Source organism: Varanus komodoensis, unplaced genomic scaffold (genome assembly GCF_004798865.1).
Source record: "Varanus komodoensis strain SLA01 unplaced genomic scaffold, ASM479886v1 scaffold15, whole genome shotgun sequence".
NCBI classification, from domain to species: Eukaryota; Metazoa; Chordata; class Lepidosauria; order Squamata; family Varanidae; genus Varanus; species Varanus komodoensis.
The window spans coordinates 7,174,442-7,194,408 of NW_025335440.1; the positions used below are offsets into that span (position 1 = coordinate 7,174,442).

General features: G+C 49.0%; 1 protein-coding gene across 1 annotated transcript in view; it reads left to right on the forward strand.

Moving 5' to 3' along the window:
• LOC123020800 (obscurin-like) overlaps nucleotides 1–19,967 on the forward strand; it is a 192,030-nt gene that overhangs the window by 75,969 nt on the left and 96,094 nt on the right. The window contains exons 38-51 of the mRNA XM_044424979.1: nucleotides 335–644; nucleotides 1,597–1,863; nucleotides 2,515–2,778; nucleotides 3,544–3,807; nucleotides 4,212–4,475; nucleotides 4,894–5,157; nucleotides 6,268–6,531; nucleotides 8,228–8,491; nucleotides 11,279–11,545; nucleotides 12,109–12,381; nucleotides 12,544–12,810; nucleotides 15,171–15,437; nucleotides 17,440–17,706; nucleotides 18,450–18,719. Coding sequence (XP_044280914.1) covers nucleotides 335–644; nucleotides 1,597–1,863; nucleotides 2,515–2,778; nucleotides 3,544–3,807; nucleotides 4,212–4,475; nucleotides 4,894–5,157; nucleotides 6,268–6,531; nucleotides 8,228–8,491; nucleotides 11,279–11,545; nucleotides 12,109–12,381; nucleotides 12,544–12,810; nucleotides 15,171–15,437; nucleotides 17,440–17,706; nucleotides 18,450–18,719 — 3,772 coding nt within the window. The remainder of the gene's footprint in view (nucleotides 1–334; nucleotides 645–1,596; nucleotides 1,864–2,514; nucleotides 2,779–3,543; nucleotides 3,808–4,211; nucleotides 4,476–4,893; nucleotides 5,158–6,267; nucleotides 6,532–8,227; nucleotides 8,492–11,278; nucleotides 11,546–12,108; nucleotides 12,382–12,543; nucleotides 12,811–15,170; nucleotides 15,438–17,439; nucleotides 17,707–18,449; nucleotides 18,720–19,967) is intronic.

Below are 19,967 nucleotides of genomic sequence, written 5' to 3' on the forward strand. Positions count from 1 at the left end.
TTTTTTCAATTTTGTAAAAGCTGGAAGTTAGTCAACGGCCATTGTTTTGGTGTGTGGGTTGCATTTATATGGTAAAGTTCAAAACATGAAGATGACATTGAAATTTAAAATGTTCACATTTTAAATTTCAGAGCTCCTGACGATTTGATGTTCAGCATTTTCAATGAGCATCGCTCTTTCAAAAGCATTAAAAATGCTCTGTGTGTTGCTCAGTCACTGGGGAAAGGACGCCAGAAGGTGCTAATCTGTCCAGCACAGCTCCCTCAAAAGCCCCCTTTGAAGTGAATGAGGCTTCCAGAGGAGCTATGCTTGGTGGGACCCTCATGAGGACTAGAATATCTGGCTCATGACATGTTGTCTGTCGCTGTTGTATCCCTCAGCTGTGCCAGCACGTTTCCAAGAAGAACTCAAAAGCAAAGAGGTGAAGGAAGGTGAAATAGCCACCCTTCGCTGTGTCCTAAGCAAGGTTGCTCAGGTAGAATGGAAGAAGGGGCAAACGGCACTCCAGCCGAGTGAGAAATACAAGATTAAGCAAAAGGATAATGTGGCCGAGCTAACGATCCAGAACGTCACTGAGCAGGATGCCGGAGACTACGTTTGCGTTTGTGGCGATCAAAAGACGTCTGCGTCCCTCACAGTGCATGGTAAATATTATATGTATATAAAAGTGGGCTACGGAAGAGCCCCTCCCCTTTCTCTCTTGACTCTCCAGCCACCTGCCACGGACCCCACTGTTCTAGAACAGGTCTCTGCCGTAATTTTTCTATTTCTTTTTTCCAGATCCCATGGTTTTGTCTCTCATGGCAGCATTGCCATGGGGTCAGCATGGCTGAATTGTCTGGGAATAATGGGGCTTGTAGTCCCACACATCTGAAGGGCATTCAGTTTGGGAAGACCGTTGTGAAGAGAAGGGGTGGGTCTACAGGCTAGATGATGTAGAAAGGATGCAATTGTGTTAGGGTGGGTGGTATGGAGAATTAATTTTAATTTTAGTTGTTTAAAATCCTGAAGTTGCAGTGAGCCTGTTGGATGCGAGTTGTATTCTGGTTTGCAAAAGGATGTTGCCAGATATGTCTAAGTTAACGTAATCCTAGTCAAGACCTGGCCATGGGACTATATTTTCGGACAAAATGCTGTGGCGCTCTGTATATTTCTTCCAGTTTTTGTCTGCACCATCACCTCTTCTGCACCATTGCATCTTGAGCAGTGAAAATGTAAATCACACCAGGGAAACTTTGTAGAAAACACAACGCTCTTGTGCATGCTTAAACCAGAGCTTTGAGGCGTAACTATTTTAGGGATCCCTCCCATACCAGGTGGAGGGATAATTCTTGTCATATATAGATGAAAAGTCAAAGGAGCAAAACCTTGGGCCCCAGCCCAAACCGGGGACCAGCTGGCAGGTTTGTATATTCTCATGAATATGGTGCGCTTAAGTTTCAAGGCATGTGTGCACCCATCTTTCCTCTCAGGTTGTTCCCTACTTGGAAGTTAGATATGTCCAGCTCTAAAAATGGGGCTGGCAAAGAGGAATTCCCTGGAGCCTTCTGGCTGGGATGACCTCACGGCTGCTAACATGCTCTTTGTGCTCTCTAGCCCTGCCTCCACGATTCAAGGTGGAGCTGAAGAACCTGGAGGCTGCAGAAGGGGAAAGAGCTGCTCTGCGCTGTGAGCTGACCAGAGTTGCAGCTCCCGTGACGTGGAGGAAGGGCAACCAGGTTCTCAAGCCGAGTGACAAGTATGACATGAAGCAGGAAGGCCCTGTTGCCGAACTTGTCATTCACAGCCTGGAACTGGCCGACGCTGGCGCTTACAGCTGCGCGTTTGGGGAAGCGAAAACCTCTGCGTCCTTAGCAGTGAATGGTACATTTAAGGCTTTCTTTCCCTTTGTCAGATAGGATGCCCATGCAAGCGGGAGGATGGTCTCCTTACCCATCTGTCCCCAGCCGTTCTCCTGTGTAAAGAGGTGGCCCAAAGAGGTTGGCAGCCAGGACAGGCGGAGTAGTATCTCTATCAATCCATCACCCAGGGTAGCAACCACACCTTCACAAACTAGATTTCTATTTCTGCAAGGATGCAGAATTTGTGGAAGTACCTGAAAAGGCGCACACAGAGGTGTTTAGCAAAGTGATGTTCCATAGAACAAAGGGCCTGCCATACTGAGATATCTGTGGCGCATAGGTTGCCGGTCCTCAGTAGTTTGTCTATCAAGGTGGACATCTGCCCAGTAACACGAGCGATGCAACAAGTCACCCTGATTCTACAGTATGCAAGTTTTATTGGTATGTTGATCCATTTTGCAAGGAGTTGTGAAGAAACACCTTTAGATCTGCCCCCCTCTTGCTGTGCGAGGTAAAATTTTGCAGTACGGAAGGTTTACGCAAAGGGAGGTAACGGTTCATGGAGCACAGCATATGGCCCTCACACGGGCCCCGTTTCTTGACATGTGCGCCAGCTGTTTTGCATTGCCCAGATGTTCGCACTGACATACGCTGTCCGTTCTGGACTCCTCAGCTCTTCCAGCACGCTTCGAGAAAGGCCTGGAGAACCGGGAGGCCTCCGAGGGTGGCTCTGCTACTCTCCGCTGCGAGCTGACCAAAGCCGCCGTTGTGGAGTGGAAGAAGAAGCACAAAGCCCTCAAGCCGAGTGACAAATACCGAATGAGGCAGGACGGTCCTGTCTCTGAACTTGTCATCCTCGACCTGGAGCTGAGTGATGCTGGGGAGTATTCCTGCGTGTGCGGCCACGAGAAAACTACTGCAGCACTGACAGTGCATGGTAAATCAGTATGTCCTGTCTTGCATGTCTGGAAGACCCCAGTATTCCTTTTCCACGTGTCGACATCAGAGTCCCCATTTTGGGATGCCCACGGTCTCCTTGCAACATACCCTCTCGTTCTAGAGCAGTGCTGCTCAGAGAGTTTCAGGGGAACCTACAGCTCTGGAAAGGATGGGTCAGAGTCCTTCCATGAGAAGATCCACGATGAAAGAGAAGCGTTCCTCAAAAAATATCTTTTCCATCTCCACCCCGCCCGCCCCCCCATTGCAGTGGAAGCTTCAGCTGCAAGGTCCACACTGTTGTGTCATCTGGGGACAGCCATAAAACCCCAGAGTCCCAGTCAGTGCCAGTTGTGATATGCGTGAGCCCCAGAGCACGTGGCAAAATCTCTGCAAACACACACGCAGGTTTGGTGCAACAGCCAGAATGATGCAAAAGAGGATTCCCAAGCAGAAAAGCTTTGGGAATCTCTCTTCTAGAGCATCGTGAATTGATTCCCCTCTCTGAAGGGTCCCACAGTCTGAAAGATGCCATGTGTCCTTGCTTGGTTTCTTGTCTGCTTGTTTAGATGTAAAACAGCCCAAGGACTGGCTGCTGCGGGTTCATATTTGTGTGTGAAATCTTTGTTGTGTCGTGTCCTTGCCTCTGGCAAATAAAGCACAGGCGTGACCCAGGTTAAACAGCAGCGATGCTGCTCTGTTCACTCCACACCTTTTCAGACAGCACAAGAGTGTTGAGAGTGTCCGCTCCTTCCTTGTTTCCCAGCCCTCCCTGTGATTTTCAAAGAAGGATTAGCAACCACAGAAGGCACGGAAGGGGAGACGGCCACCCTGCGGTGTGAGCTCAGCAAAGCTGCTCCTGTGCAGTGGAAGAAGGGCAGCCAGTCGCTGACGCAGGGCGGAAAGTACGTCATGAAGCAAAAGGACAGAACGGTGGAACTGGCCATCCGTAACCTGGAAGAGGAGGACTCTGGCAGTTACACCTGCGTGTGTGGTGACCAGCAAACCACTGCAACCCTGGCCGTGCATGGTAATACCAATTTTTTGCACACAATTGTAGCGTTCCCAGCATTCCTTCTCCTTATGCGCTTTGTCCGTGACATGCCTGCATTTGTCCTTTCCATCTTGCATGTTTCAGGGGTTTTGATCTCTCTCTCCTCTCTCTGCCTCTCTCTGCCAGCATTTATGTGTATACTAGCTTGCTCCATCCTTCTAAAACTTCTCCCATTAAGCCTGCACATTCACACTGGACATCCGTTCTCAGACTGGTCCAGCTTGGCTTTCAGGTCAACCTGCCCTCTTGGCCAGGGGATGGACGATCTCCTGACTTCTGCGGGATTTGGGAAGCAGCCCCCACCAGCGGGGTTCTGTCCATCACCCTGGGCGCCCTGGCCGAGTGTCCGCATTTAACACCTCCAATGTTGCATCCCTCAGTTCTGCCAGCCCTCTTCGAAGAGCCCTCAAAGAGCGTGGAGGCTGTGGAAGGCGGAGAAGCCACTCTGCGTTGTAAACTGACCAAGGCCGCTCCCGTGGAGTGGATGAAGGGGCAGACTTTGCTCCAGGAAAGTGAGAAATACAAAATGAGGCAGGAAGGCTCTCTTGTAACGCTGGTGATCCGAGATGTGGACCCAACAGACGCGGCCCAATATACCTGCCTCTGCGGGGACCAGAAGGCTGCAACCTCCTTGACCGTGCAGGGTAAAGAAATACATGGTCACTTAACTATTTCAGTATTTATCTCATAACTGTACTTGGATTGAGTGGCATTGTATTTGTGTGTGTCGTTCAGTTTGGGAATGTTGTCACGAATGGTTGAGCAGGACCTGTTAAATTTTCCCTAGCATGATCGCTGTTGGGAAATGAAAGCAAAACCCCAGTGTATTTCCATTTCATTTCAGTGGTGTTTTCACAAGATGCATCCTCTGCCTTGTGGAATTCCCCATTGGCTCCAGTAGTCCCGAAGGCAAAATGCGAGGACAGGAAGCCATGAATGCCAGAAAGCACTCCCAGCTTCCTGCCGCTAAAGCCTTCTTGTTGGCCTAAATGCTTCAGCTCGGTCACCTGGAGCCGTTCCTTGCCATTTCTCCATGTGGTTTTCTCCTTCTGTGGTCCACAGCCTTGCCTGCACGTTTCAAGTGCAACCTGAAGGATGTGGAAGCCCCAGAAGGCAGTGTGGCCACCCTGCACTGCGAGCTGACCAAGATGGCCCCTGTGGAATGGAGGAAAGAGCACCGGGTGCTCCAGCCAAGCCAGAAATATGCCATGAGGCAAGACGGTGTCCGTGCTGAGCTGCTGATCCATGAACTGGACCTTCAGGATACGGGGAACTATACCTGTGTGTGTGGAGAGCAACAAACCACCGCATCTTTGGCGGTCAAGGGTAAACTTTGTGTTGACAATCATCCGCCACGATCTTAATCCATTGTAGTCCCTGTAGTCTTCTTCTCTTGCTGCTGCAGCCAACTCTAATCCAAGCGAGGAGGCAGTGGCACTGAAGTCCAGAGCAGCTCCAGGTTCCGTGCAGTGCTTTGCCTCAAGACTTTGGAGATAGGGAGCAGATGGCAGCATAGCAGGGAAAAGTAAACCTGATTTCGCCTCCTCCTATCCCAGGAGTGTCCCAGACTTCCTTGTCTGGGTCATTTGTGGCTTCCATGACCCAGGTGGGTCATGATCAATTCGCCTTCCCTCCAGATTAGAAAGGAGGATGTGGTTATCTCTAACAGTAGAAAAGTCCTAAGCCAGTAGGACATCCATGTGCTTTCTCAGGGTTGAGTAGAAGGAAGATCTCCAGATGTTTTGGGCTTCAACTCTCAGCATTCCTGACCATCGAAGGCCAAAATATCTGGGGGTCGACCTTCAGGCCACCCTTGCTCTACTATGGTTATTGTTCTTGTAGAGTCCCCCTCCCCATCTCTAAAAGCAAACCAAAAAGAAGATACAATAGACTACAACAATACCAAAACCCTAAACCAGTGTCCCTGGTGCCATATCAGACCTCACAGATTCATGCAGCACCACTGGGACAGGAGCTTCAGTCCTCATCTTGGAAATCCCCATTTTCCATGTTTTTCTGGGCCGGCCACCAGTGATCTTACCCCACTCCCTCTTTTTTATTATCTTCTCTACAAATAGAACAGGACCAGCCAGATCTTGTCCCAGTTCTGCTGCCCCTCACCATGCCCTTTGTTGTCCCTCTTACTTTGAGTCAAATCCAAAGCTAATTAAACGGAACTGGGGCTCTGTAGGAGCTTGAAGCCAAAGTCAAACTTACATCTGGAATTAAAATGGTTCTTTATTGGTTCTGGTGTAGATTTTCAAAACTGGAGTTCTTCCCTGGTATAGCATTCCAAAGAGCAAAATATCGCGCAAGTATTCCTGTTAGGTAAACCTGTTTGAGCCTGGTTTTCTATGTTATCTCTTCCCCTTTCTGGAGACTCAGTGCAGTCATCTGTGTGAATGCTAATAGTCCCTCTGTATGTTGCTCCTTCAGTCTTACCTGCCCGTTTCACGGAAGATCTGAGGGACCAGGAAGTCACGGAAGGTGAAGCTGCCATTCTCCGGTGCCAGCTGACCAAAGTGGCACAAACTGACTGGAAGAAGGGTCCGCTCGTTCTCAAACCGAGTGTGAAATACACAGTAAAACAGGAAGGCACCGTTTCAGAGCTGGTGGTCCATAATTTGGAGGAGGAGGATGCGGGAGAATATACCTGTGTCTGTGGAGACCAGCAGAGCACTGCGAGCCTCAGAGTCAATGGTAAACACTACTGGAGAAAATCCTGGCTTTTCATACAGGCTTGGAGTAACCGTTCCAGTTAACCCTTCTCCGCATGCTTTCTTTGCCTCTCCTGAATCTGTCTCGCCTCTCTCCACTTCCTTTTCCTTGGAGTATGATTCTTAGTCTTGGATGACCTGGTGCTTGCACACAGAAAGGAAGACCCTTCCATCATTGTCTTGACGTCATCTGATCCTCCTTTTTCTCCTTCGTGTTCCCTCCTCCAGCAGAGTCTTTCTGCTTTCCCTGGCCTCTACAGCTGATTAAATCTCACATGTGTGTGTGTATGTTTCTGGTTGTAACGTATCTGTGTACCTTTCCAAGCCCTTTATGTGTATTACAAGTCCATGTTGATCTTTCGTTGTTGGGCAATGTTAGAGTGGAAGCAGTTTCTTGGGGCTCCAAAACCCACCAACATGGTGAACAGAAAGGAACACGTCCAGTTCTGCTGTGGAGGATGCTGGGATACATGGTGGAGCTGGCTGGAGGACTGACGGAGAGGGTGAACAATCCACATACAACGTGCCATGCCCTGGAGTGTTCAGTGAGCCAGTAACCCTTTGAGGTTTCTTCACAGGCGACCTCAGGTTGCTCCCTTGTGCCATGTTTTCCTCTACCCGCTTTTCTACGCACAGGATTCCCTACTCACAGTTATTTATGGATTTTTTGGACAAGGTTGTAACCCCCAGTATTGTTTCTGTGTCTAACAAACACTTTCAATAAGGTTTGTGTGTGTGTGTGTGTGTGGGGGGGGGGGGAATGTGATGTTTGATTGTGAAAAAGAAAGAAATCACCCAGACGTTATGTAGTGAAAAAGCAGGAAAGGAAATGCCCTTAGTCTAGTGCTTGGATCTGCAATGAACTGAAAGTGGATGCAATGGATTAAAAGCTGATTATGGACTCCTGTAGAAACATCCACATCCATCTCACGATAGGCGCACACACGTCACTCTGTATTTGAACCCTGGATCAGGTGGTCCAGATCGGCCTGCACTTTCCAACCAAGAGATGCATGGCCAGGAGGTCTCGGGGTGAGGCACCGATAGTTTGCTGGAAGTTCTGCATCCGAATGACAAGTCTTTCTTGAAGTGGGAAGGTCCCTCTGATCTCTGAGGCCCGTTTGAGAAGAATATGCTCACACCTGTCGAGATCAACAAGCCCCTCCATGGTCCATGGTGAAATCAGCCCGTGTAGGTGACGCAGGATGACTATTTCCTTGCTTTATTACCGTCAGCGTTGAACGCCACCACCTGCTGCACCTGAGAAGCATCTAACATCAGCGTCACTATTTATTTATTTCATTTATTCTCTGCTTTTTACCAAGAAGAATGGTACTCACGACTGTCTTCTACTGCTGTGTTCTGTGTTCATATTGTTATTGTTCGTCTTTCTGTTGCCTGTGTTCAGGTTGCGGTGCCCGTGTCTAGTGTTTTGCGAGCGTGTATCTGGAGACTACCTTTTCCTCTTCCTGCCGTCCTGTCTCCCTTTCAAGGCGGTTTTCCAGTGCTTGGTGCCATTAATGGAAGCCTTTCCGTTAAGAATCAGCAGGCACTGGACCGACTCCCCCGAGTATTTTCCTCTTTCCATTGACCTTGCCCTTCCCCACCCTGATTTTCCTCCTGCCGCACTCTTCTGCTCCCACGATGGGACCTTCATACATTTATTTTGTGTTCTGCAGCACTTCCACCGCAGTTCAGAACGGAACTGAAGGACGTGGACGCCCCAGAGGAAGGGACGGCTACACTGCGCTGCGAACTCAGCAAGCCTGCTCGGGTGGAGTGGAAGAAAGATGAGCGGAAGCTCGCAGAAGGCAACAAATACCAAATAAGACAGCAAGGGGCCCTTGCAGAATTGGTGATCCGAGATTTAGAGATTGAGGATGGTGGACGTTACACCTGTACCTGCGGAGACCAGAAAACCACTGCCATTTTAACAGTTAACGGTAAAATGTGTGAAATAGAATGAGCCAACTAGCGTATTGATGGTTGAATGTAGATAAGGCCGATCTTTGATGCCTGATTTGATTGCACTTCTTGGATTCCACTTGATGACAAGTGGCTGAAGGTGTCCCCAATGAAGTGAACTTGGGCGAACGTTTAGTGCTGTGGAGTTTCCTCCTGGGATGGTCTACATTTAGACATGTATGTCTTCAGTTGAATGCCACAGCTATCAAATGATGAAAATGGGTGAACTAGGTCTGTGTAATTGAATTAATTCATAATATAAGACCAGTTTCTGGCCATTTCTAGCCACCTAGATTCCCCTTCTCTGGGAAAAGGTAAGAGATAAGTATAACTGCAATATATTCAACAACAACAGTAATATAATTTATATTTTAAAAATACTTTAACAGGCTTTATTTTCAGAATACCAAATCCATTGGGGTATTTTTACAGAATGAATGCTGAAGTCTTATCCATTATTAAGAATTGCAATGTTTTAAACATGGCAATGTGAAACTTTTACTGACACAGTTCAATTCAAACATGGTAGTGTTTGATCTATGCCCAAAAGGTATATAATTTCATATTTTTTCCATCTCTGCTAAAGCAGTTTTGTGGCTTATAATTCCAATATGTCGTGCTTATTATGTATAATTTCCACCTTCTTAACTACATTTCTTCACCAGATGTTTCATCAGATTTCCTGTCCATCCCTGTGTTCCTCAGCATTTATTTAGAGAGTATTTAGAGAGTGCCTTGAGGGGTTAGCATCTCTCTCCCACAAATGTTGGGAGAATGTCAAATCGATTTCACCAAAATTTACCTTTGGGAGGTTGTTAATTTAGCAAATAGGAACTGAGACAAAATTTTGGATTCCCAAAAACAGGAACAAACATAGTCCTAGACATTCTTCGAGGACTGCAGAAATATTTGTGGGAAAAACACTCTCTCTTAGAGGGAAAAATAAATGTTGGGGAAGTTTTGCTTTTAAAAAGGCAAGTCAGAGAGACCCCATGTGCATAAAATGATTCATCGCTTAGAAAAGTGGATGTAGAGAAGATTTCCTTCTTCTCATGCCCCCAGAACAACCAGTCCATGGGATCACCTAATGAAGCCAGATGGTTGGGTATTCTTAGTGGGTCAGAAATGAAAAATGTAGCACTTGGTAGTTTTGCAGTTGATTGAGAGTGGTGTGTAAACATGCATCAAAGCACCTTTTCCATGACTTGCCATTTTGCCTTTAGAGTTCTCTCCGTTATTCTCCTTCCTCTGCTTGCAGAAAGAAGCAGGGAGAAAAGGTTGGGGTGGGCCAAAGGTTGTTTTGAAAAATAGCTCACGTAAAGCAAGGTTTAGCATCTCTTCCCCAGTGCTGCCATTTGGACCAAATTGGTGAACATCGGCAGGTGCATTGCAGAACTAAGCAAAAATGGGGGGGAGGCCCGTGTGTGTGTGTGTGTGTGGGGGGGGGGGCGTCCCTAAGGCAGGAGAGGCAAAGGCCCCCACCCACGAGGGGGAGCAGTGTCGCCTGGTGTCCCGACAGCTCACTTAAGGAGAGACAAGGCGGTTCAAACTTGCTGAAACTCTTCAAATGCCACTCCTTTCTTTCTCCCAACCTGTTTTCAGTTCATTTGAAAGGCTAAATTTGCAGTTTGAATAGGAAAATTGTGCACTTTCCCCCTTGGTCAAAGTGTGAAAATGCGTATCTGTTAAGAAAGAAATAGATGCTAGAGAATGCTTCAATGTTCAAATAGGGGACATTCAAGGTTGATGAAATTCTCCACGTTTAACCTTGAAGCTTGGTTAGGCTCAAGCTTCATCTTTGACCTTCCTTTTTGGAAGAAGAAAGGACTGAATTTTGGACTGGGAAAGTGTGCATATCTGTATGTGTTTTTCAAATGTGCTCCCAAGTTCAGAAACGTGCAAACTTTTTTTTAAAGGGTTGCCATTCATGAGCGGGGCATGACTAGGTGATTTGAAAACTGAAATGACTTTGTCGTATATTTCTATTGCCTTCAGGAAGAGAATCACTTTGCCTTTCACAAAGTGATTCTCTTCCTGAAGGCAACTTTTTAGCATCTGGTGGGCAACTGTAGTTCTGTGCCAAAGGGAACCCAAGGTGGTAATTTTGGAGCTTAGACCTGAACAGGCTGCGTGTTCTTCCACAGCTCCATGATATGCAAGGGCAGAACAGCTGGTGGACCCATTCATAAACCAGAGGTTCTCTTAGTATTATCGAGAAAATATAGCCCCTGATCCCAGTGAGGACTTTCAATGCACAGTAGCAAATGCTATGGGTTTATTTTCTCGACCCTTAAAAATACCTTTTTAAAGGTTTCCTCTTGCTGCTCTTTTGAAGGCAGTGAACTGAAAATAGCTCTCTTAGTGTGCAATCCAATGCAGGTTTAAATAAAAAAGTAGGACTTTTTCAGTCTAGACTTGCATAGTTTAAGGACAGCAAGGTATTCTGGCAAAGGTGTCTGCAGTAAAGGAAAATGCAAACCAGATTTTCATTCCGGACATGAAAGAATTAGAATTCACCTCTTCTTCCTCGCTGTATAGTTAATAGCAGCAGTTCCTTGTGTTGCAGTAAAGCAGATAATGTCCTAACTCCTTGATATTTGTTTCCATATCCGTGCGACCGATTCTTTGCCTCTCAGGGCCGATCCAAGAGAAATGCGTTCCACAGCATGAAGGCTTCTGGGTTTCACCTTCCCAGGCTGGTCCATAGGTCCCTCTTCCTAGGTACAAACATGGTAGCCAATGGTTGCCTCTTGTTGACTTCACAGCCCTCAAGCCAGAATTCCAGCAGCAGCTAAAGAACGAGAAAGCAGAGGAGGGCGGAACAGCCCGGTTCTGTTGCAAGGTCACGGTCGCAAAGGCGCCGGTGGAGTGGAGGAAAGATGGCGTGCCACTGCGCGCTGGGGCCAAATATGAAATGAGGCAGGAGGCGGCCAGCCGAGAGCTGCTCGTGCACCACCTGGAGCCCAAGGACAGTGGAGAGTACAGCTGCGTCACCGGAGATCAAACGACGTCCGCAACGCTCGCGGTGAAGGGTGAGGCGGGGCGGGGGGGCAGAGCTCGGGCGCAGGGCTGCTCCTTTGCACGTGGAAGGTCCCGGGTTCGATTCTGGCATCTCACGCAGGGCTGGGAGGAATCCTGCCTGAGACTCTGGTGAGCCGGGCTGCCAGTTCGTGTGACCCATGCTGTGCTGGATGGAGGAAGGGTCCGTCTGGCTCAAAGGACGGTTTAGCCAGAATTTGCTAGTCTAATCCTGAGGATGTAAGAACCTAAGAACAAATGAAAAGCCCTGCTGGATCAGGCCACGGTCCAGCGCTCCGCACACACGGTGGCCGACCAGCTGCCCGCGGGATCCCCCCAGCAGGGCGGGCGCAAGACCTCTGCCTGCCCAGCCCCTCCGCAAGGGGCATGCTCAAGGAGGTGGCCCCTAGCCAGCAAGGCTAGTAGCCACCAGTGGCCGCCGCCTCCGTGGATCTGGCCAACCCCTCTTTAAAGCCACCCAAACTGGTGGCCAGCGCCACTTCCCATGGCAGCAAATTCCGCAGTTTAACTGGACGTTGCTTCTGCCTTTCACTTACGGTTACGGTGGCCCTTGCAGCACTGGACGTCACCATCCTCCGGGGGCTGAAGGATGCCGAGGCGTTCGAGGAGGAGGACGTGGTCTTTGAGTGCAAGGTCTCCCATGACAATGCACGGGACGTGGAGTGGAAGCTGCAGGACGCCCTCCTCCAGAGCAACGAGATGAATGAGATCTCTGTCGAGAAGGGCCGGATCCACACGCTGAGGCTGAAGAAGGTCACCCAGCAGGATTCTGGTACCATCACCTTCCGCGTTGGACCGTATGCCTCCACGGCACAGCTCAAAGTGAAAGGTAACAAGAGGCAGGAGGGGCGGTAGGGCCATGTTTCGGGGCCCTTGGGCAAGGCCCCCGTGGAGGCCCAGATCCCTCACGGAGTCTCCCTTCTCACGACCCTGCTCAGCAGCCGCTCCCGCTTCTCCTCTGTTTCGTAACCCTTCACATTTGCTTTTTCAGCTCCACTTCCCACATTTAAAGAGGAACTAACGAACAAAGACCTGCAGGAAGATAGCACAGTTACCCTGAAATGCGAAGTCTCCCAGCCCAGCGTCTCGGCAACATGGAAGAAGGGCACCCAAGTGATCTCTCCAAGCTCCAAGTACGAGATCGAGCAAGAAGGAACAGTGCACACCTTGAAGATTTATAATCTAAAGCCAGAGGACTCTGGCAGGTATACCTGCGACATTGGAAACCAGAAGAGCACAGCAACTGTGTCTGTTGCAGGTAGGAACTTGCTAAACACACGGTCTTGATCTTGCGGTTCTTCTGAATTGTCTTTGTCAGCTAAAGGGCCCAGATTGGCCCTTGTACTAACTGCTCTTCTGCAGTATGAACTCTCCAGAATCAAGGCCCCTGGACTCGGCCATGGGGAGGTAGGAGGAAACTGGCTGGGGGCGGGAATCCATCCATCAGCTTCCCTCGGTTTGGCTCCCTGGACTCTGGCCTGCTTTCTCTCTGCCCTAAGTCTGCCTCACACCGAACATTCACAAGGGTTTCTGGCTGGAAGCAAGTCCAAGTGATATTCTGCTTCTGGGCACTTTGCACAGACGATGCCACACTGCACACCTGGTAGAAAGAGTTAGCTTCTTTCGCATGAAGCATTGCATGCATTGTATGTCTCACATGAGGAATTACATGTGCTGTGCACCTTGCGCAAAGAATCTCCCAGCGTTCCCGAGCATTTGAGGACTTGATCGCTGCTCTGCTGGCTTTCTGGCCGGGAAAGAAGTCTGGAGGGCTCAAGAGGGCCGGATTCTGGCCTGACCTTCAAAACCTAACTTGGCAGTCTTTAAAGCTCAGAGGGAATGGATTGCTACGACATGCAGCCATCACCTCACGCAATAAGGGCTGCAGGGTGGCAGCGGTTATGGCTCCCGGCTGTCGGTGGAGGACGGAACCACACGGGCCACTCACGCCTGATCCGCTGACCCTTTGCCCGCCAGTCTTGTGTTGGATGCCAGTCCATCAACGACTGCAGCTGAGTTTCAGATGATGGGAGAGGAGGGTGTATTTCTTAAGCCAGCTCTGCCTGTAATATACTTCCTTGGCCTGCTGGTCGCTGGCGAGCGGGCTGTGGAAGCAGGTGCCGTGACGTGGGAGGGATGGCGAGCCTGGTGAAGACTTTTACCCTCCCAGGGCAGGACCAGACTGCACAGCCTCACAGGGGCTCTGATGGCCCAGAGTCCTCTAGCATCAGTAGGCCAGGTGATGCTTTTCCTCGACCATAGCAACGCTGCACCAATTCCACTGCATGTTTCTGCGAGATTGCAGGGGGGCGGGGGCTCCTGTTATGTCGCAATGCAGGGGCTCTTGCCACCGCCAAACACCTGTGCTAAAGTGCGCCTTACCTGTCTGTCTGGGTATTTTTATCCCGTCCAATTACGTTGCGCGTCTCTGGATGGCTTACAAATCAAACACCCAATAAATACATATAAACCCATAATACTCCATGACTGAGCATAAGACATAGTTAAAATATTTGAACATTGAATTATGGGAAAATAAAAAGGTCTTGACCTGGTGCTGAAAAGTGTGTAACGTTGGTGCCAGGCGGACCTCTCTGGGGAGCGCATGCCATAGCCGGGGCGCCACCGCAGAGAAGGCCCTTCTCCGAGTATATCCTCTCCTAATGTCGTGAGGCCGTACCTCACGTCTCCAATTAACCCACACAGCAGTCGTCTATAAAACTAAGGACTTTTATTGCTATTAACTAAAAAATTAACGATGCAACAGATACGCTCCGGCAACGAGCTCCTCGCAGCTCAGTTGCCCCCTCCTTGCTGAACTAAGAGGGAGAAAGTCATGTGGACGCTAACCTCCTCTCACGCCTCTCTGTTCGTGAGTGGGAGAAACTTCTCTCCGGCCATTCCAATTGGTCTAGCCTCCATAATCTCCTCCGAAGTCAGGTGTTCTGTAAGCTTCCTGTTACGTCTTCCTGTTCTCCGGGACTCAGCCCAGCAGCTCCAGAGTCTGGAGGCGGGGGGACAACTTGTTCAAACACCTCGGAGTCTACAGAAAGGGAAGCTGCACCCTGCTGCAACAAGGATGTGGGGAGCCTACTCGCGAGGAAGCCTCCGAGTCGGGCTGCAGGGGGGTCGTTTGGGCCCTGGGCACCAAGTATAACTCCCCTTGTTCCAACCCCGACCCTCACTGTGAGCTTCTGGCCCTCTCTCGCATGCCAACGCCCCTGTCGAGCCGTAAGGCACGACACCTAACTGCCTTCAAGGAGGGCTCCCATGCACTTGTAGGGGCCATATATCCACTGGCAGCTGCTCCATGGATGAGGACGGTTAGGAAAGGGTGAGCCGTCCAGGCGCCATCCCCCAGGACCCCCTGGAACGCAGAGCAAGCGAAGGGGCAGACTAGTCAGATGGGTTCCCCTTTCACCCCAGTGCTGCTTCCTTGGTCAGGTCAACTTGTTTTCAGATCCCACATTCATTCCACTCGGTGAGTTGAGCAATTAGTTGCCTGCTTGCCCAGCTGCTCTTTGTCCGCCGCAGTTGAGAACCGCGTGCGTTAGGGAAGCCTGGATCCCGTGGGTCATTGGCTCACGCTCCCTTTCATTTTCCCCACGCGGTGCTCAGCCCTTCCAGCAGTGTTTGAAGTCCCTCTTGAGAGCCAGGAGGCCGAGGAAGGAACGACGGTCACCCTCCAAGCGGAGCTCTCCAAACCTGACGTCCCAGTGAAGTGGAGTAAAGGGTCGAGCAAACTCCAGCCGGGCGACAAATACGAGATGAGGCAGAAGGGCCGCTCCGTGCAGCTTCTTATCCGCAACGCACAACCTGAGGACTGTGGGGACTACACCTGTGACTCAGGTGACCAGCAGACTACAGCAGCACTGCTGGTCAAAGGTGAGGCGTGCGGGCCGGCTTCTCTGCCTGAAATCAGGGACACTTACCTGCCGTCACTGGTTGGGTGGCACTTCTATGCTTTTTGCATTTGGGGTTGGTCTGGCGCCCCACCTGTGGGCATGAGGTTCTTGGTGATCCCCAAGAAATGACAAGGCAGCTGCATGGTTTATCTGCAAGGAGACATTTACACACAGAGTTCTACTTCAAAGCACAAGGAGGAGATTGTTGTGTGCAAGGATGGAAGCACAGCTGTGTGAGTCCTTTGTCCCTCTGTCGTATCGAAGGAACCTCCCTTACAGAGAAGGCCATGTAGTCACGGCCAGGGGAAATGAAAGCTAAGACAGTATTGGCTGATTATATTAACAGGACAACTAGAGTTCACCTGAAGCCGAGCAAAGCCAGCATTTTAGGGTGCTACAGACCCGGGCCCGGCTTCTTGTAGTTCAGGCCTGGCACAGGGCTCTTTCAAAATATTGGGCCAGTCTGGACTGTTACACCAAGGGAAACAAGCCGCCGTTGCTCACGCTCCACGAATATCGGTCGCATGAGAACCGAATCACCCTAGTTGCTCCTTCTGGCAAGGCTTGCTGGGCTGAACCCAGGTTTCTAAAGTCTGACATTCAGTCCTCTAAATTAACAGGTTCAGGAAGTGATTCTTGAAAGACTTTTAGTAAGACTCATCTTTACCTTCTTTGTGCATTCTTATTTGATGCTGGGATGGAGAGGGCAAATAATGTGAAAAAGCCTTATTCATAATGAGATCGTCTGCCTTCCGAAAGGGAAATGTATGATGCATCCAAACCCAGGATGAACGGTGACATTGACTTCAGTTCAACTTTTGTCAGAATTTGGATATATTTTTGCCATTCGCTACTGAAGCAGAAATAGAGTCTAAAGATGCTGCAATGCCATAAATGTCCTAAATGTCGTAAGCGGAGGCCATGTTTAAAATCTGAACCATAAACTAAAAGCATCCAAACTCAGTAATTATTACTATTATGGCTACGACTACTTCTACATAACATTGAGAATTCATCCATACGCTTTGAAATAAGTAGATGCTGGGCTGGAAATTTTGGAACTGGGATTCATCCAGTGGGAACCACCCCTAATTGTTCTTGAGCACTTACTTCAGGCTGTCGTGTCATTATTCTTCATTTCTCCTGTGCTCTTACAACTCAGTGAAACTGGACATTTCTCCTTCAAGGATGGTGAATATCTAGGAGTAGGGATTTTAGAGAAGTCAAGAGCAGGTTCAAATGAATTTGGAGTTTGGTGACTCCAGCCTGGGGATTTCTCAGACGTGTGTCATCAGCAAACTGGCTTTTTTCTGAGTTACGTGGGACTCTCAGGCTTGCAGACTTTGCAAGGGGTCATTTTCACATATTGGCATGTGTGCAAATCTGTCTTATTGCCAAGGCACCCCTGCACAAATGAGGCTTTGCAGAAATGTGCAATGGAACAAAATTTTCACACATCCCTACTAAGCAATCCTGTTTCGTCAAAGAGCAGAGGATGGGATGAAAGATGTCTGATCATGTGCAATCGCAGGTGGAACGGATTTAACAAAATCCATATATCGCTCTCCAGAAATGGGTTCTTCCCCTCGTGTGCTTTGGCGGCAGGGTTATGCCAGCGGCCTTGTGCCTGGGCGGAAGGAAGGCTCTTCCTCTCTTCCGATTCTGCTTTCTTTGAAGCATCAGCGCTTTCATTTCACGGACGGAGCACCACAAATGGACATCTTCCAGCCTCCTTCTCCCCTTGCATGCGTCCACACAGAGTCCTCGTTCTTTCAGTCTTTCTAGATCTAAAGGATATATTTCTAGGCCACTGTTAAGGGTGGAACCTGCAGAAAGCAACAGTCCTTTGCTACCTGCCAAACACTCCTAGACTAAGCAGCCCAACTCTTTAAAATATCCAGGTTAAGACCTCATCTGTGCAATAGCAAGGAAGCCCTGCGCATCTCTGTCTCTGATTGCTCTCTCCCTTTCTCTCCCCTTAGCTTTGCCAGTACTTTTCATTAGGCTCCTGGAGAACCAAGAGGCAGAAGACGGTGGGTCAGCCACCCTGCGCTGTGAGGTCTCCAAACATGGCGCACCTGTGCAGTGGAAGAAGGGGGATCTTCTCCTCCAGCCCAGTGACAAATACAGGATGAAGCAAGCCGGCACTGTGGCGGAGCTGACTATTTGCCAGCTGAGCCCTGCGGACGCGGGGGAGTACAGCTGCAGCACAGCCGACCATCGGACAGTGGCTGCTCTGCTGGTGAAAGGTGGGGCTTTTGGAAAGGCCATGGCTAGCTGCCGGGGGCAGAACCAGGTTTCTAGCTGTGAACTAGCATCACTCTGGTATTCTGGTGAGAACCGGGTGGGGTAAAAATGTTTCGTGGCTCAGCTGCAGCCGGCCGCTGCCCCTTTCCAGGGTAGAACACCTTTGTTACTGGGTCAATTTCAAAGCGTTGCTTTGGATGCATAAAGCTTTAAGCACGCTGACTTCAGGTCTTCCAGAAAGTAGCTTCTCCTTCATTGGCCTGCCCAGTCACTGAACTGGAGGTGGTATCTCTGATGGCTCTTCATGGGCCCGAAGGCTGTAGTGAGTTTGCTTGGAGCAGGGTCCTTTATTCTCATGGCTGCCTCTCTGTAGAATTTCCTGCCTGTTGTTATCCAGCAGGCCTTGGCGTTGCTTTATTTCCCACATCTGCACAAACAATTTTCATTTAAGCAGTTTTTCCTGAATAACTGTGCACTGATTTACTTCAGTTAAATACTTTAATTATTGTATTTTGATTCCCCACCTACTTTCCTGTTCAGTTCTCAGGAACCTTTTCTAGATAAAGAACAGTTTATAAGTTTTGTAAATGCGATTTTAAAAGTAGAATAAAATGAAGAAATGAACTATGTATGTAAGAAAAACTTTGGGGGAATTTTGACAACGTATGTTTCACTTCTCTGGAAATTCCAGTGCTCTTTAGGCAAAAATTGTGGCAATTTGGGTCTGTTCTGCTTTCTATTTTAGAACCACCCATCACCATAGTGGAAACTCTGAAAGATATCACTCTGTATGAAAATGAGGATGCCATGTTCCAGTGCCAGGTCTCTTCCGAGAAAGCTAAGGATGTGCAGTGGAGCTTGGCCGGCGTGCCTCTCCAGTCCAATGAAATGAATGAGATTGAGGTCCGAGGAAAACGTCACATTCTCACCCTCCGAAAGGTGTCCCTCGAAGATTCTGGCTGTGTCAGTTTCCGAGTGGGGCAGAATTCTTCAGAAGCTCAGCTGACTGTGCAGTGTAAGTTAGCGAGTTCTGGAGGAAGGAATCTTTCCATCTGGAGATGCCAATCCACGTCTTCTTTTACCCACAAGGTCCAGCTAAGTGAATCCCATCCATTAGACTTGTTCTCCAGGCAAGTCACCTACTGGATCTAATGCAGCCTTTCTCAAAATATTCTGAGTTCTGCAAAATCCTAATATTTCACTTAGAAGAACCCATGTCCAGAACAAAATGAAACGTTAAATCTGTTTAAGTCATCGACTTTATTGCAAGTGCAAATGTGGGCATCTTTTGTGTCAAATTTGCTTTGGCATCTCCAAGAGGACCAGAGGGTCCAGCAACACTGCATTAGTGCCCTCCAGGCTGGCTGCCCCTCCCGATGTTTTCTGAGATTTTTAAAATTATTTTTGAACCAGGAGCCTTGCAAATGGCAGATTCTGTGGGGCTATTTCTTTCCCAGTGAACATTGCAACACACCCCAGCATACAAAATGAACCACTTCTTGTCAACACTTTTGTGACAAAACAACACGAACAATTATAATAGCAAAATACTGCAACCCATGCACCCAAGTCCCTGGCAACAGCACCAACACCAAAGAAAACTGGCTGTAGAGCCACGAAGTCCAGGAGTCCTTTTGAATCCAACTCAGACAAAAGAATCCAAACTGCCTAAACGCAGAAGAGTCAGCTGCATGTGCAGAATCTTCAAAGTCCTGGAATAAAATGCCAATTTAATTGCATATACATGAATTCATGATGTGGATTCACCCCCCCCCCCCCCCACTGACACAAACATGTAGGAATTATACCGAAACCTTCGTGGCAACAGCAGCTCCTGCCTCTTCACCTTTCCTGCTCTTTCTAATTCAAATTTCTTACAGGCCCACTCTTTCTTAGTCCCACCCCTTTGGGTTGTACCAATATTTCATAGGGGTTACATTCTCCCCTAGTAAAATTCTGTCACCTCAACAGTTACTCAATAATACTAACTGGGAACCCTCCTTGGAGGAGGTTAGGAGAGTGAACACCCGGAGGAGGGCCTTCTCTGCGGTGGCCCCCGAATGTGGAATGTGCTCCCCAGAGAGGTTCGCCTGGCGCCGACTTTATATGTTTTATCTGGACCCTGGAGAGTCCCGAAACCTTTCAACATACCTTAAATGTGGGCAACGGGGGAACACTGCAACTGTACATTCATTTTTCTCACTACCAAGTCTTATGAAAAATTTAGGGCTCACTAAATATCACGCAGTCCAGTAAAGGTTTC